This window comes from Myotis yumanensis, unplaced genomic scaffold, assembly GCF_028538775.1.
Source record: "Myotis yumanensis isolate MYYU_CA2020_CCGP unplaced genomic scaffold, mMyoYum1.0.hap1 SCAF_5, whole genome shotgun sequence".
Classification (NCBI taxonomy): domain Eukaryota; kingdom Metazoa; phylum Chordata; class Mammalia; order Chiroptera; family Vespertilionidae; genus Myotis; species Myotis yumanensis.
In genome coordinates, this window is record NW_027223756.1 from 87,367,052 (window position 1) to 87,382,114 (window position 15,063).

Genomic DNA, 15,063 nt, shown 5'->3' on the forward strand with positions numbered 1-15,063 from the left:
AAGTTCAAGCCTCTTTCTGCCAGATGGGTGCTGAGGTGGGGGTAGGAACAAGAGCGGGAAGAAGCAAATGAGGGGGTGGTGAGGACTCGGCTCCCACAACTTCCTGCCTGATTCCATCCCCCGGGGAACATCGCCGTGTTCTCCCTGCCAAACACCTTCTCCCGAGACTGAAGCAAGAGAGCCCCCAAGTCAGCAGCCAGTCCCAGTCCTGGGAGAACAGCCCAGGCGCCACGGTGATCCCTGGGTTCCCGGACGCCCTTTCAATCTGCGCCCCGTGCCCACTTGGGTTGGTGCGGGGAGACCGGACCTTTGCCCAGGAGCCGGGAGAGCAGCTGAGAGGAGGGCAGAGGGAGAAGCTGAGCTTTCCCAGCCACAGCTGGCGAGAGGAGAGGAGAACCCGCAGGCCTGAAGGCAAGTCAGGCCTGTGCACACATCCATGCACACACATCCCACCACATGTTATGCAGCCATGTGCACACATGCACTCAGTGCATGCATACACACAAGTGCACACGGGGAGGGGGAAGCAAGTAGGAGAGCGCTTGGGAATGAGGTGAGGAGGCTGGGTCTCCAGTCAGTGCTGCCGTGGGAGGAGGGCCCGTTCCCTCGCCCACCCACTGTCAGACCACAGCCCCTCAGAGAGCTAGGGGCCCTCACTCTGACGGACCTGGCCCCTTCACCTGGCCGGCTGCCCCTCGGTGCTCCGCCACCTCCCCCAGAGTCCCCCTCCGGGCCCTCATGTCTCACCTGGTCTGACTCCAGCAAGCACAGGCAGCGGGTGGTGAGTGAAAGCCATGCGCGGGGAGCTGCCCTGAGAGGAGAGGGCACTGCAGAAGTCCAGCTTTCCTGACTTCTTTAGAGAAGCCGGGCCTGGGGGGAGGAATCAGCAACACAGGGCAGGTTTAGCTGGGCCAGGGCGGGAGCGGGGAAGGCAGGAAGCCAGCAGCTCACTCCTCTCCTCAGCCCCCTCCTGGCTGCCCCTTCCCCCACCGTGCTCCCTCCTGCCACCTTTGCCCCATCCGGCTGTTTCTCAGGCCCCGTGTGCAGCCCAGCCGGCACTGGGTGCCTCTGACAGGAGAGGAAAATGAGGCACTTGGGTGTGCTGGGCCGGGGTCCATCTTGCCTCCTGACAAGCCGATAATGAGCTCAGGGGGCACAGATGAAAGGGTGGGATCCAGGAGCAGGGGACCAGGAAGGGCACCGGGGTCAGAGCTGTCCAGGCAAGGATTGCCTCGGCCAAGGCACCCAGAGGTTGGACTGCCTTTGGATGGGGCATTTGTTTTGCTGCCAGTGCCAGAGATGGGGTGGCATTCAGCAGGAGACAGGGGCACAGAGGACACCCCTCGAGGACCCTCTGTGCCCAGTGGGCACCATATCCAAATGACACTAGGACAAAGCACAGCCCGGGGCCAGGTCCTCTGTGGGAGCTTGATTCTTCTCTGGGCTGGGCCTCAGAGGCTGTGCCCAGGCTGGGAGGGAGGGGTAAGGTGGAACTGGAGCAGATCTCCAGAGCTGCCATCTTTGATGCACAAATCAAGTCAGTTTGGGTGGGGGGTAGGGGGCTGCAGAACTGAGAAATAAGAGCCACTTTAACCACAGAGGGAAGAGGCGGGGGAAGGGCGAACTCCCAGCCGCCAGAAGAGGTGTTATCTGGCAGCAGCTGTGTGCCACCTGATAGCTGGCACAGTGAGGGGGGGAGCGCCCCCACCAGCTGTGCACAGCTGTCCCCTAGGCCACACAGTGCCTCCCCAGCTGTTCCCTGTCCTGCAGCTGGGCTGCTTAATTGGCGATTTGTCTCAGCACAGGGAAGCAACACAGGAAGCGGGTGAGGAGGAAAAGAGGGGAGAGCGAGGAAGCTGGGGTGTGTGGCAGGACTGCAGGAAGCAGAAATGGCGGGCTCTGCAGCAGACAGCCAACAAAGAAGAGAGCAGGGCCTGGGGAGGAGGGCTCCTTGGGAACCAGGTCTAGGCCGAGGGGCCGGGGCCACCAGCCGTGGTGGATGTGCCCTTAAGGCACCTGACGCCTGTGGGAGCAGTCATTTCACTGAGGCCCGGCTGGGGTTTCTTCAGGGCCCTCAACTGCTTCTCTCTACACCTCCCGAGGTTCCCCAGGGAAGCATCTGGACGCTGCTGGCCCACATCCCCCACCTGCCTCCAGGGAACCCTGGGAAGAGCACCCCAAGTCATGTGGAGCCATGTCCGCAGAGGCGGGGCTCGATGGTGGCCCATAGCCTGGTCCCTTAGCCCAGGGCCCGGAGGAGCCCTCCTCCCTCCTCCAGAGCAGTCAAGAGCAGAGGCGGATTCTGTGTCTGGGGCAGCGCCTTCCTGTCCTTTGGCCTGTCTTCTCCCTCATCCCAGCCCCTGCCCATCCACCTGGCCCTTCCCAGTAGGGCCACATCGGAAAACACCAGGAAGAGCACCGCTGGAACACAAAGTCCCCCCCCTCTCCCGAGGCCTAGCAGAGCAGAGGCACCCTGTGCACATCCCACACACGCACGGGCAGTACTCCCCGGCCCCCCTTCCCCACACACACACCTCAAGGACACACACAGCTGACCACCAGTGTGCCAAGAAGTATCCTGCAGCCCGCTTCCTCATCTACACCTGCCACAGGCGCGCACACTCTCAGGGGCTCTCCGGGTCTGCCCAGGCCTCCCAGCAAGACTGGAGTGACCGTGGGTGGGTTCACCAGGAAGCGGGTGGCTAGAGGGGGCTGGGAGGCCTGGAGACAGTTCTGCTCACTCTTTAGTAGCCTCTACTCCTTTCTGCAAAGCTGAGCCCTTTAACCCAGCAGTTCTCAGCTCAGTCAGCTGGGGAAGAGTCTGCCCTCCCCCAATCCTAGGGGACATTCAACAATGTTGGGAGACATTTTTGGCCATCACACCCGGGGTGTGTGTGTGTGGGGGGGGCTACTGGCATCTAGTCGGGGGGAGGCAGGGCTGCTACTCAGCACCCTTCAGTGCACAGGATGCCTCAGCTCAGAGAAGGACCCGGCCCCAGTGTCAGCAGTGCCCAGTTTGAGAAGCCGCTTTAACCCTTTGCACGCCATAGGCATCTAGAGACGCAGGGATGTTTCTGTTTCGGACGCGTGGCAGTTAACTGGTTATACCACCGAGACTCTAGAGCCGGGGCAACCTTTCTACAGAAATGCCAGGAGAAGGAACCCGAGAAGGCTTTGAAGGGAAAGCCCCAGCCCCACTGCAGGGCACAGGAGGCCTCCGCCTCCCTCCTGCCGTGCCCGTGCCCATGGCTCTGCTGCCCACCGCGGCAGCCACGCTCCTCGCCTCGGCTCCTTTCTTCGGCCGGCACTGCCTTCCTCTGGAAGATGGGGAGGCGAGAAGCCAGGCAGTGCCACTGACAGTGGGGGAACCGGTGGGAGAGTCGCCAGGTAAACGGAGGGAGGAGGCGAGGTTCAGGGCTGCCCTGGCTCCAGGCCAGGCCTCTCGGCGCCCATACCTGCATCCACATCGTTGGGCCACCCGCTGGACTGGCTGCTGCCAGCCGCTGGGGAGCGGCCTGTCCCGGGATAGAAGACATCGTCGACAGGGCTCTCCATCTCGCTGTCATCAATGGACTTGGGGCGCTTGGTGGTGCTGGGGAAGGAGGAGCGGGGTCAGGCGGGCCCGGGGTGGCCCAGGTACTGGTACTCGGGCCGAGGAAGCCCGCCCTGACGGCCCCCTGAGCTGGGAGCAGGTGCCCACTGACAGCAGCACTGCTGGGCACTCATTCGTGTCCACCCCCAGGACAGCCCTAGAGCCCCTTGGCCCCGCCTGCCTGCTCCTCCTCCTCCATCACCTTCTCCGTTCGTCCTTGATACCATCATCCATCGAGTTGCTTAAGTCAAAGGGGTGGGCAACACCCTCAAATGCTTCCTTGGCCCCACAGCCCCCAGGGTCAAGGTGAGACGACGAAGGCACTCACCAGGGGGTGCCACAACCCGCACCATCAGGATAGAAACACGAAGATATTATGATGTTTTGATGCAATATTTAAACAGATCAAAATGAACACCCCAACCCTCACATGAACCAAAACGTCCAGTTGTTTGTTTTTTAAAGGGACAGGATCCCACCCTGCCCTGCACGACTGGCCCTGACCAGGGCCTACTGTGTCCACCCCCAAACATCTCTCAGCTACACCCGACCCTCTCATGCCACTGCCCCACCTCCAGGACTCGGGCCCTCCTCCTGCCTGGCTGCTGGAGGTGCTTTCTTGAGCACACATCCCCGGCATCTTCTGCTGAAAACGCGTCAGTGCGTTTTTAGTCTAAACACCTTCCTCTGGCCTCCAAGCCCTCCAGGGAGTGGTCCCACCAGCCTGTCCCACTCGGCTGGGACGGAAGCTGCCCTCTAGCTGGAGCGTCCACCCCGTGTCCGTACTAGCTCCCTGTAGGTCCGTCCCCGAGAGAGAGACCTTCTCGGACCCGCACTGGGAGTGCCTTCCAGGCAGAGCCAGGCCTTGTTTAGGTCTGTGTTCCCAGGGCCGAGTGCCCACAACAGTACAAAGCAGGACGTTCAGGGGAGAGGGCCAGTGCCCTCCACCAGGGGTGACGCTCTGAAGCACCCAGGGCACTGTGGCACAGCTGCCCACCACATCCGAGATGGCCTGGTCGGGGTGGGGGGGAAGGGAGGGGGAAGGCCAGGGGTGCGGGGCTTACCTGGTAGAAGGAGGGGAGGTGATGGACCTCCGCCCCAGCGTCACCTGGTTTATGTTGTAGTAATTGGGACTCTCCAGGTCCGCCAGCGAGAAGTTGGGGCCTGATGCTGTGGCGACAGGAGCTGGGAAGAAGCGAGAGATGACGGATGAGCCTGCAGGTGCAGGAGGCCCGAGGCTGGGCTCGCTGGAGAAGAGCCCTTCGCTGTTGTTTTTTCCTCCAAAGCGGAGATTAGACACGGGCCTCTCTGGACACCTCTGCTCCCCTCAGCCTGGTGCCCAGGAGGCAGGCAATGTCCCTGGAAACCCTGTTTGCCCCCGGGCCCAGCAAGACCCCATCCATCCGCAGGGGGCCACCTCCTCACCCCCATCCCTGCTGGCTGGGCCCTGGCCAGGAAGGAAGGACTCACTTACTCTGTGACACTCTGACCAGCTCTGTCACGTTCCAGACCCCGGAAGTCACAAAGCAGTCCTGGAAGCTTAAGTGCCCTGAGGAGGGAAAAGAGCTGTGAGTGAGTGGAGGCCAGGCCAGGAGGGGCTTCCTGCCTTTCCTCACAGCTCTCCCACCTCCCATTGCTCCCCCCCAAGCCCCAGGATGGCCCTCAGGAGCTCTCAGGTCTCCAGGGAAGAGGGGGTGCACTTTAGGTGAGTCCCCTTCCCTCCCCTCGAGCTGGCAGCCAAAATTCAGCTGAGGGACAGCTGAGTAAAGGGGAGGAACTGGTGGAAGGCACAGGAGGGCCTGGGGGCAGGGCAGTCAGGGAGGTGTGGGCAGCAGGGCAGGTGGGCCGGGCACTGACCGTTGGGCAGTGGTTTGATGTCCGCATCTCCTTGCTGGTTTGAACTATCTGATTGTCCGGATTCTGCAGGAGACACAAAGGGGAAGATGGGTCAAGACCAAAGTGCCCCACAAACGGCTCCCTCGCCAGCCCTGTTTCCAGCGACACCCTCCTGCGGTGGGGATGCCCGGGCACTGCAAGGGGTTTGGCAGCACCCCCGGCCTCCACCCACTAGGTGCCAGTAGCACCCCAGTTGTGACAACCAAAAGTGTCCCCAGACGCTGCCCCATGTGCCCTGGGGACAAAGTCGCCAGTGGGTGAGCAGCATCGGCCGACGGTCAGGGCCGGGAGGGCTCCTCGGAGGGAAGCCAGCGACCATTCTGCACAGCTGGAATGGACCCAAGGGCTCCCCATCCTCCGCCCGCCTCCAGTGCCCAGAGAAGCGGCCCTTGGCTTCCCGCACTTCATTAATTAGAGCCAGTCCTGTCTGCCTGAGCCACCCCCACCTCACCTTTCTGCTTACAGGCAGTGCCTGGCAACACGGAGGGGGAGGTCCGCCCTGACGCTGTCGCCCGCTCTGTGCCAGCCTGTCTGGGCTGTCTCATGCCCCAGTGCCACAGCTGCTCAGAGGGAGCCCCGAAACAAGGGCCCATTGTGCAGTGGGAGCTCACAGAGGGCTGGGGGCAGGGTGGAGTGTGTGTGTGAATATTTTGCTGAGCTTGGGAAAGCCCCCCGCCCCGCCCTCCAGGTCCTCAAAGCTTTGTGTGCCAGGGGCACAACAGGGACCTCCAGAATGCCTGCCTGGGCACGACAGCTGGTGAGAGGGTGGCGGAGGGGGGCCAGGGCAGGTTGTGGGGCAGGAGGAAGGCAGGCGCTGGGTAAAGAATCAGCTGCTTACTGGGGGACAACATGGGGGTGGCACTGGGGAAAACTGGGGACAGGTGTTGGCCAGGGCTTTGCCCCACTCTTTGGACCAATCCTGCCTCTGGGTCTCACCCATCACCCCACGGTCAGCCCACTGGCCGGGAATCTGGCCCCCACCAGCCTCACTGCTGAGCTGCTCACACTGGGGAGTGACCAGCGAGGAGATTCCTGAAGGGCAGCGTGGGCCCCCACCGGGGCTGGCGGCAGAGCAGCAGCTTCTCAGAGCGAAGGCCCCTCCGTGGCTCCGCTCCTGGCCACCTGCCTCAGTGTGGCCAGTGGGAGAGGACAGCTGCCTCAGGACGGCCTCAGGCCCCCTCCCCCCCATCCTCTACCTTATCAGATTAAACACATTTTTTGATTGATTGATTTGAGAGAGAGAGAGAGAGATAGGAAGGGGGGAGAGAGAAACATCCATTTGTGCCACTGATGTATGCACTCATTGGTTGACTTTTGTATGTGCCCTGACCAGGCATGGAACCCGCAACCTGCGCATAGCGGGGCGCCGCTCTAACCCACTGAGCTACCTGGCCAGGGCACCTTGTTAGATTTTTTTTTTTTTTTTTTTTTTTTTATTTTTATTTATTTTTTTTTTTTTTTTTAAAAATATATTTTATTGATTTTTTACAGAGAAGAAGGGAGAGAGATAGAGAGTCAGAAACATCGATGAGAGAGAAACATTGATCAGCTGCCTCCTGCACACCCCCCACTGGGGATGTGCCTGCAACCAAGGTACATGCCCTTGACCGGAATCGAACCCGGGACCCTTGAGTCCGCAGGCCGACGCTCTATCCACTGAGCCAAACCGGTTCTGGCCACCTTGTTAGATTTTATTTTTAAGCCCCAAAAATAATCCTAGCCCTAGCCAGCAGCTGCCTCTCAGGGCCGCCCTTTCCCCAGTTCCTAACGCGGGAGGGGCAGAGCCTCAGACCAGCTTGTGGAGCCCAGCGAGGGCACAGGCTCCAGCCCCCGCTGCCCGGGGATCCCTGCCAGCCACCCCTCCAGACCTGGGTCAGTGGAGGAGACCCTGATGTCCACCCCACGGAGTGGCCTGGTCCCCCCCCACAGCGGCGGCGCTGGCCTGCCTCCCGCACGAGCACACCCAGCCCCGAGACAGGGACCAGAGAGAGCCGGACAAAGAGATGGCGGTGGAGCAGCGACGGAGGCAGACACACGGGCTGCAGGCAGGGACACAGACAGGAAATCCTTCTACACTGGGACACGGCCCCGAACGCTGCTGCTGTTCTTCCTATTAGCTCCATGTGAAGAGGCGGGCAGGCGGGGAGAGAGGGGCGAGGTGCCGCCACGCGCCTCGGGCGGCGCTGCCCGCTGCTGGCAGCCATGTTCGCCTTGGCAGCCATCTTACGGCTGGCGCCCGCGGCCACTGCCAGCCTGGCGCTCGGCTCCGTCCTGGACAAAGGCAGACCCTGGAAATCTGGGCCCAGGCTCCGAGGCACAGAAGCCAGCCCTGCGGCCAGGGCCCCGCCGTCCTGCTCCAGCGCCACCAGCTGCTTCCTCCCGACCAGGCCGAGGAGGGGACCGGGAGGGCCGAGGCCGGGGCCTGGGGACACTCTGCTCCGCTCAGGGCGGCTGAAGCCCCCCCGGGCAGCCCCCAGGCCCAAGGGCTCCTCCAGTTCAGCAAGAGTGGACCCCTGCCCACGGGGACAGTGCTCGATGGCAGCCGCCCGTGTCCACCGTCAGCTGGGGACTGTGCCTTGGACGGAGCCGGGAGGGGCTGGTGGGCGCCCAGCCAGCGGCTGCGGGACGCAGACAGCCATGGACCCCTGGGGCCCAGGCGCCCGGGGAGGGGAGAGACACCCGCCCCGCCCGGAGCAGGGCCAGCTTTCTCACCCCAGGGGCGCTGGGGAGCCATGCCCTGAAGGCAGGGTCTGCTCTGGACAGCCCTCGGAGCACACAGCACCCCAGCACCTGACACCCTTCCATCCGGGCTCCCCGGGGGAGGGGTAACCCCAGGCCTCAGGACAGACAGGAGGACGGCTCCAGGCCCCGCCTCACGGCTGCTGGGCTTTTATCTGGCAGAATGGGGCTTATCGGAACCACCAGCTGAACAAACACACAAATCCACGGTTAGCGAGAGAAAACCCTGCGCCTGAACCCTTTATCTCCTGTTCGCAGGCCCACGCACTGGCCCCTGCCAGCAGCACCGGAGGAGACCTGACTGCCACCCGGCGGCTCCTCTCTCCGCTGCCCCCGCCCCCCCCTCGCCCCGACCCAGCACGGGGTGGCTCTCCTCTGGAAGTCCCTGCCAGGCAGGCGTGCGTGCCTGAGCGAGCTCCTGCCACCGGGGAGCCCCCCTCCAGTGTCTGCTTTCTCACGGGGGACAATGGGCCAGCTGGTGGCCTGCGGACCAGTGGAGGGGCAGGACGGTGTTGGCTGGCACAGGGCGGGCAGGTGCCGGCTCCCTCTTTTATTCTCTCCCACCCAGCCCACGTCCCGGAGGCTGCCACTCTGATTCCTCAGCCGTTCAGGGTCACGTTCCCTGCCCGGCTTTCCAGCCTCCGCCTTCTCTCTGGCCTGGTCACCAATGGGAACCCTCAGCACTGACCCCCAGTGCAGGGCCCCCCTGACTGAGGCCGGCACAGAAACCCAGACCCCCTGCCTGAACCGCCCTTCAGAGACCACAGCTGCCGTAAATTCCTGGAGAGACTGGAGACAGGACAGGGGGGCCGTGGGCACTCTTACCTCCCTCGGCCCCGGACAACTCACCTTGTTCCTCCTTCCTGCGCTGAGGACCAGAGAGCACCTTCTGTGTCTACGCTTCCTCCCAAGATGACCGTCCCATGAGGCCTCCTCCAAACCAAGTTCAGCCACTGTGTCTGGGTGGGCAGGCACCAGGGCCCTGACCCGGGGCCAGGTTTGGGGATGGAAAGCCTTTTGGAGCCCACAGCCTGTTCCGGATGTTGCCAGGGGGTCAGACTCGCTTGTGTCGCACACGAGAGCAGGCTCTGCTGACCGTCCTCCATACGCCCTCCTCTTGGGACCTGAGCTACTCGTGCTCTCCACACCTCCCCTCCCAGGCAGAGCCCTCGCCCGCCAGTGGTGCCTGGGGATCTGGCCACCCAGGAGGCTCCCGGGAGGGAGTACTGTGCGGGAGAAGGTGACCAATCGGGACTGCCTCGGCGTGGGCCCAAGTGGGCTCCCCAGAGCAAGGCTCTGAAACTGGAGGGGCTGTTCCGCATTCACCTGCACACACGTCATTGGTCACCGCGTGTCACTGGCTTGTGGACGGGCAGGTGGCCTGGTGCAGCCCGGACATGGTTGGAAGTGTGGGTCCCTCTTCCTCAGGTCCCTCCGTATCCCCTGGAACAGCAGCAATGCCGCCCCCATCCTGTCTTTCCTACCCCCACCAGCTCTACCCTCTCAGCCCTTGAAGCTCCCTACTTCCTTCGTTCAGCTCTTAGCCTTTCTCTCTGACTCCGCACCCCTTCACTGTCCTTCCTTCTCCTTCACTTCCCCTCTGTCCAGCCCTGTTTCCTCTCCCGATCCTGCCTGTGGGCACATGTGTGCGTGTGCATACGTGTGCATGTTTCCAAGAGTTCTGGAGGGGGAAGCTCCAGCTGCCAGGAAGAGCCCCGTGCTGCACACGAACCCCGACTGACAATGTTTTTATATATATTTTCCAGTCACAGGCAGGGAGATATTTATGGCTCCCGCTAGGTGAGGGAGGAGTTCCTGCAAGCTGCAGCGAGGAACACTCTGCCTCAGCTCTCACCCGAGACAAACTCTGACAAAAGGCACATGTAACTCGCTGGCCGGCCTCCCCCCTGCACATCACGATGCAGGGAGTTTTCAGGGTTGAGAGGGGCACACAGACCTGGCTCAGCCACACCCACCCGTGCGTACCCCAGCACATGCGAACACTCAGGGCAGCGCAACTCGGAGATGCCTCCAGCCACTTCCTGCTGTCCTGCAGGGGTGGAGTGCGCCGTGCACCCAGAGCTGTGACCCCACTGTGGCAGCATGCTCTGGGCTAACCCCTCCGGCTCTGCCCTGAACGCTGCCTTTGGGGGCCAGAGAGGACAGCCCTCGGGGTCCACCTGTCCTTCCCCTGGCTCTCCCCAGGCCAGAGGTTCAAGAAGCAGGTGGGGGTGTGCTCTGTTCTGGGGTGGCCGTCCTCTGAAGGGCCCATACCATTCAGGAGCTGCTTGGCCCTCTCCAGCGTGGCACAGCCCCTCCCCCTCTCCTCTGTGATTCCGGAGCGTCCAGAGCACTGGAAACCCAATCTCAAGGGGAGCCAGAGGCCCGGCCTGCAGCAATCAGAGCCGGAGAATATAACTATTGTGCCTCCTGAAACCTAAGTCCCAGAATCTGAGACACCCTGAGGAGGGGAGCAGGGCGGATGGGGGGCTAGGAGGACGGGTCACAGAGGGGTTCTCCCCATCTCAGCAAACAGGAGACTAGGGACCAGGAAGTCCTTGAGAATGAAGGGCAGCCAGAGGGCAGGGGGGGGGGGGGGCTCAACCTGGGCCAGGTCCAGGGGGCTTCTAGGATCTTCCCCTTCTGCCTGCCACTCCTCGCTCCACCCCCACAAGCCAGCTTTTGTGGCACAGGCCCTGGAGCCACTGTGAGGTTTCTCCCTCCTCTGTCATCCCTAGACCCCGACATGGAGACAGGAGCCTGGCCTGAGCACAGTCCTCAAGCTGAGGAGGGGCTAAGGGCAGGGTAGGGAGGCATGTCCCCCATATCGCCCTCATCCCTCCTTTTCTCATTCCCCCTCCACTCACAGATCCAAAGGGGTTTTGAGCCTTTGATTTGAGCCACCTGCGCGGAGGAAGAGGGGATACGTGACAGGGAATAGGCCCAGTCGCATCGGGAGCACACAGGTGGCCTGACCTGCTCTGGCTGTCCCTGGGGCCTGGGCTCCAGGAAGGTCCTCAAGGGTAGGACAGGGTTGGGACAGAAGGTCAGCCACAGGGAGCTGGCAGGACAGGGCCAGCATCTGGATGGGACATTCCAACTCTTGGTCCTTGACACCAATAGCACTTCCTTCTCCACCTCAACCCAGCCCACCTCCCTGGGTGCTGTGCGTCCCCAGGGAGCGAGGGACTGGGCTACTGCAGGGCTTACCACCCTGCAGTGAAGCTACGGGAAGGGAGGAGAAGGCAAGTCCGTGGGTCCATCTGGTGCCCAGGAGACCAGCAGAGTGGGCTCAGGTGGCTGGACGCAGGCAAGCAACCCTGGGACCTCAGGGTGCTCCCGTGGAGTGAGCGGCTCAGCATTCTCGGTACCTGCCGGGAGACCTTCCTCAGACCTTCCCCAGGGAGAACTAGAGATGGGACTTGGGCACTGAAGCCTGGGAACTGGGTACTCAGTGGCTCTCCCCATGGGATGACACAGTGGCCAGCGAAGAAGAGAGGAGGGACACAGCTCCGTGCAGAGCAAAGCACCCAGGAGCTGGATGGAGCCCAGGCCAGTGTTAACAAATGAGAACAGCCTTCCCACCCGCAGCAGCACTGGGAGATGCAGGTGGCTCTGCAGGAGACCCAGGGCTGACCCCCAGCACCGCAGACATCGGTGCCCCATGGTCGTCGGTGGGGTGAATGAGCAGACCCAGGGCCTGGAAGTAACAGCACCCGGATGTTCTAGAGGTGCCCAGAGGCTAGGAAGTTGCCAGAGAGGGACTGAAGATGAAGCAGCCACTCCTGAAGGAGGCAAAGGGAGGGGCCTAGAGGGAGATGGAGGAAAGCAGGGGGCCCGGCCCTGGGTCCCTCTCCACCTCCACCCTGAGTTTGCCCTTGTCCTACCCAGGGAGGTGTCCTTGGTCTGGACCCTGTGCCCACTCAAGGGGGGCACAATGGTGCTCTACCACTGAGGATACACCACCATAGGGGAGTCTGGCCTCACCCCAGCGCAGAGGGGGAAAAGGGGCACACCAGCAGCAGCGTGAGGGGAAATGGAGGTGAGCAACCAGCAACAGTGGCAAGGGGTTCCCCTTGAGCTCACATTGTGAACTCAACCTACCAGCCCAGTGAACTTGGCCAAGTTCTGAACTGTTCCTCATCTGTGAAATAGAGAGACCACGCACCCCCTGGGGTTCCTGGGCGATGAATAAATGAGAAAACAGGTAAAAGGTGCTTAGCCCAGGGCCTGGCTCATAGTAGGGGTTCCATGAACACCAGCTGTCCTTCCGCCTGGGCCACCATTTCCCTTCACACCTCCCTGGGGCTGAGCTCAAATGCTGACCCTCAGCTCCCCCCCGCACCACCCCCTACACAGAGCTCATACTCTTCATAACACATTAAGCTCACCCTAGAGCAGTGATGGCGAACCTATGACACGCGTGTCAGAGGTGACACACGAACTCATTTTTTTGGTTCATTTTTCTTTGTTAAATGGCATTTAATATATAAAATAAATATCAAAAATATAAATCTTTGTTTTACTATGGTTGCAAATATCAACAAAATTCTATATGTGACACGGCACCAGAGTTAAGTTAGGGTTTTTCAAAATGCTGACACGCCGAGCTCAAAAGGTTCGCCATCACTGCCCTAGAGTATAGTTCTTAATGTCTCACACCAGAGACCATGGCCAGTGAGCTGAGGGGCTCCCGTGGGGCCTGGCCCACTACCATCAGCCAAGAGGGGCAGAGAGGTTGCTCTGCAGGTAAAAGGCAGAGCTGGACACCGTCTACAGGCGAGTCCCTCCACCCCAGCAGCAGCTGCAGTAAACGGTCTCAGGATGGTCACCATATTGAAAAGGGGGGGACGAGAGGTCCGGAACGAGAAGGCCAGAAGATGGGCCAGGCCAACAGGGAAGGGGAGAAATTGCTTGTGCCTCTGGATTCTGAAGGTGTTGGGGCCAAGGCCCTGCTCTTCCTAGCCCAGCCCTGAGGCCAGAGAGAGCTGAGGACCGTGAGCATAGGCGCTGCCCCACCGAGGGCCGGGCATCTCTCCTGGCAGCGCCTGCTGGTGCCACGACTCAGCTGGCAGTTGGAGCCAGCATTCCCAGGAGGGCCTGGGGCCAGAAGTCATGTGATGGCGGGTCCAGAAAAGTGGCTCCAAGCCCCTCGAAGCTTGTCCCCTCCCCAATCTGATGGATAGAGAATGACATTGGAGAATGCCCCCTACACCCCACATGCCAAGCAAAGATGGGGGCCCTGAGGAACAGGTGCCCACATCCAGCCAGGGGCCTGCAGAGCTGCTCCCCCATCGCCACCCCCACTCATTCTATTTTTGGTGCTGCCCTTGCTGGCCCTTTGAGCTGCCCAGGCCAGGCCAGGCTAGACAACCACCCCCACCCCCAGCTGATCTTAGGACTATTAATAGTGTCCCTACCTCCCAGGACCAGGCATTACTCCCCAGCCCCTAAATACACTTGCCCTTGGTCTAATTATTTGTAAAGGAGCAGAGGCCTCACACACTAATGCCAACCCCAGATGAGAAAGGGAGGCAGAAGTTCTAGAGACCACTTAAGTGATGAGTCTGGGATGGCCAGGAGTTTGAGGAAAGGAGAAAAGGAGGCATTAAATTCCAGAAGCAAGAGACAGACAGAAAGACAAAATTAAAACTATAAGAGAGAGAGGGAAGGGCCAAGACAGCAAATCAGAGCCAAAGGAAAGCAGTTCAAAGAGAGAAGGCTGCAACAGAAAGAACCAGAGGAGAGGAGGGTTCCAAGAGAGACGAGGAGAGGGGGAGGGAGCCGAGAGAAAGAGAAAGCAGAGGAGAATAGGACTCCTTTTTAAAAAAACAACACCCCAAAGCGGGAAGACTTTCCTAAAAATACTCAGGAGTGGCTTCGTGAGCACATTGCTCGGGCTGCATCCAGCTGCCAGCATCTGCCTGAAGGGTGCTCAGCAGGGCAAGGGTCGGGGGAGTCCCTCTGGCAATGTTTTGGGGAAGCAGAGCACCAGGAGGAGGTGCAGAGAAGGAACAAATAATTAAGAAAAAGAAGGTGGTTCGAGAAGCAAGTCCCCACGGAGAGGAAATCCACTCGCAGGCCTGTGCAAGGGAAGGCCCCGCACTCAGCACCGCCTCGCCTACGGAAAGGGGGCTGGGCGGGCCAGCGAATGGCAGGGATGAGGGAAGAGAACACACCTGTCTCCATTCACCCCGCGGGGAAGCAGGAGCAGGCCAAGGCCACCTGCCTCCCAGCCTCAGGTGCTCTACCATCCTCAGCCCTCTAAAGGCCAGCCTCTGCCTCCCAGGCCGGCAGCCCTACAGGAGCACCCTCTGCTAGGGACTTGCCTTGTCGGGGGAGAGAGACTCTGACTCACAGAAGAGTAATGACCATAAATGCACGCCACAATCCCATGTCCAAGTGGAAGCCCAGCAGCCCTTCCATTCCAATCCCACCCAGACTGAGGGCCTCCGGCTGGGCCAGGGCTGGGAGAGCGGGAGACGCCCCAAGGACCTGGCCACCAGGCTTCCCAGGCTGGGGCGTCTGGCCAGGAGCACCCCGTCTGATCACAGCCCTTTTGGGGTCACGGTCTGTCGGTGTTTTTTACTACTGTGTCCCTCACACCTCAAAGCACAGCGGCAGTGGGTAACAAGACCCTGAAGAGACGCTTCTACATCCTTCGTTCAACCGTGGCCACACTAACCACCCAGGGGACAGACGCACCAGGTAGCTGGCACCTTCCCTCCGAGGAGAGGACATCTTTCCTGCAGACCCAACCCTTAACACTCACACCCAAGGAAGTCGGCCAGTGCACAGGGCTGAGCACACGGGCCCCCATGCCCGAGAGCTGGACT

At 61.3% G+C, this 15,063-nt stretch overlaps 1 protein-coding gene across 6 annotated transcripts in view; it reads right to left on the reverse strand.

The window, feature by feature from the left end:
- The window catches only part of NFIX (nuclear factor I X), a 94,430-nt gene that overhangs the window by 18,049 nt on the left and 61,318 nt on the right, over positions 1-15,063 (reverse strand). For 4 of the 6 annotated variants that reach the window (XM_070416211.1, XM_070416212.1, XM_070416213.1 and 1 more), the window contains exons 3-7: positions 5,450-5,512; positions 5,067-5,141; positions 4,657-4,777; positions 3,456-3,592; positions 748-870 (exon numbers count right to left, since the gene is read on the reverse strand). In XM_070416211.1, coding sequence (XP_070272312.1) covers positions 748-870; positions 3,456-3,592; positions 4,657-4,777; positions 5,067-5,141; positions 5,450-5,512 — 519 coding nt within the window. The remainder of the gene's footprint in view (positions 1-747; positions 871-3,455; positions 3,593-4,656; positions 4,778-5,066; positions 5,142-5,449; positions 5,513-15,063) is intronic. The other 2 variants (XM_070416216.1, XM_070416214.1) reach the window with 1 other exon arrangement.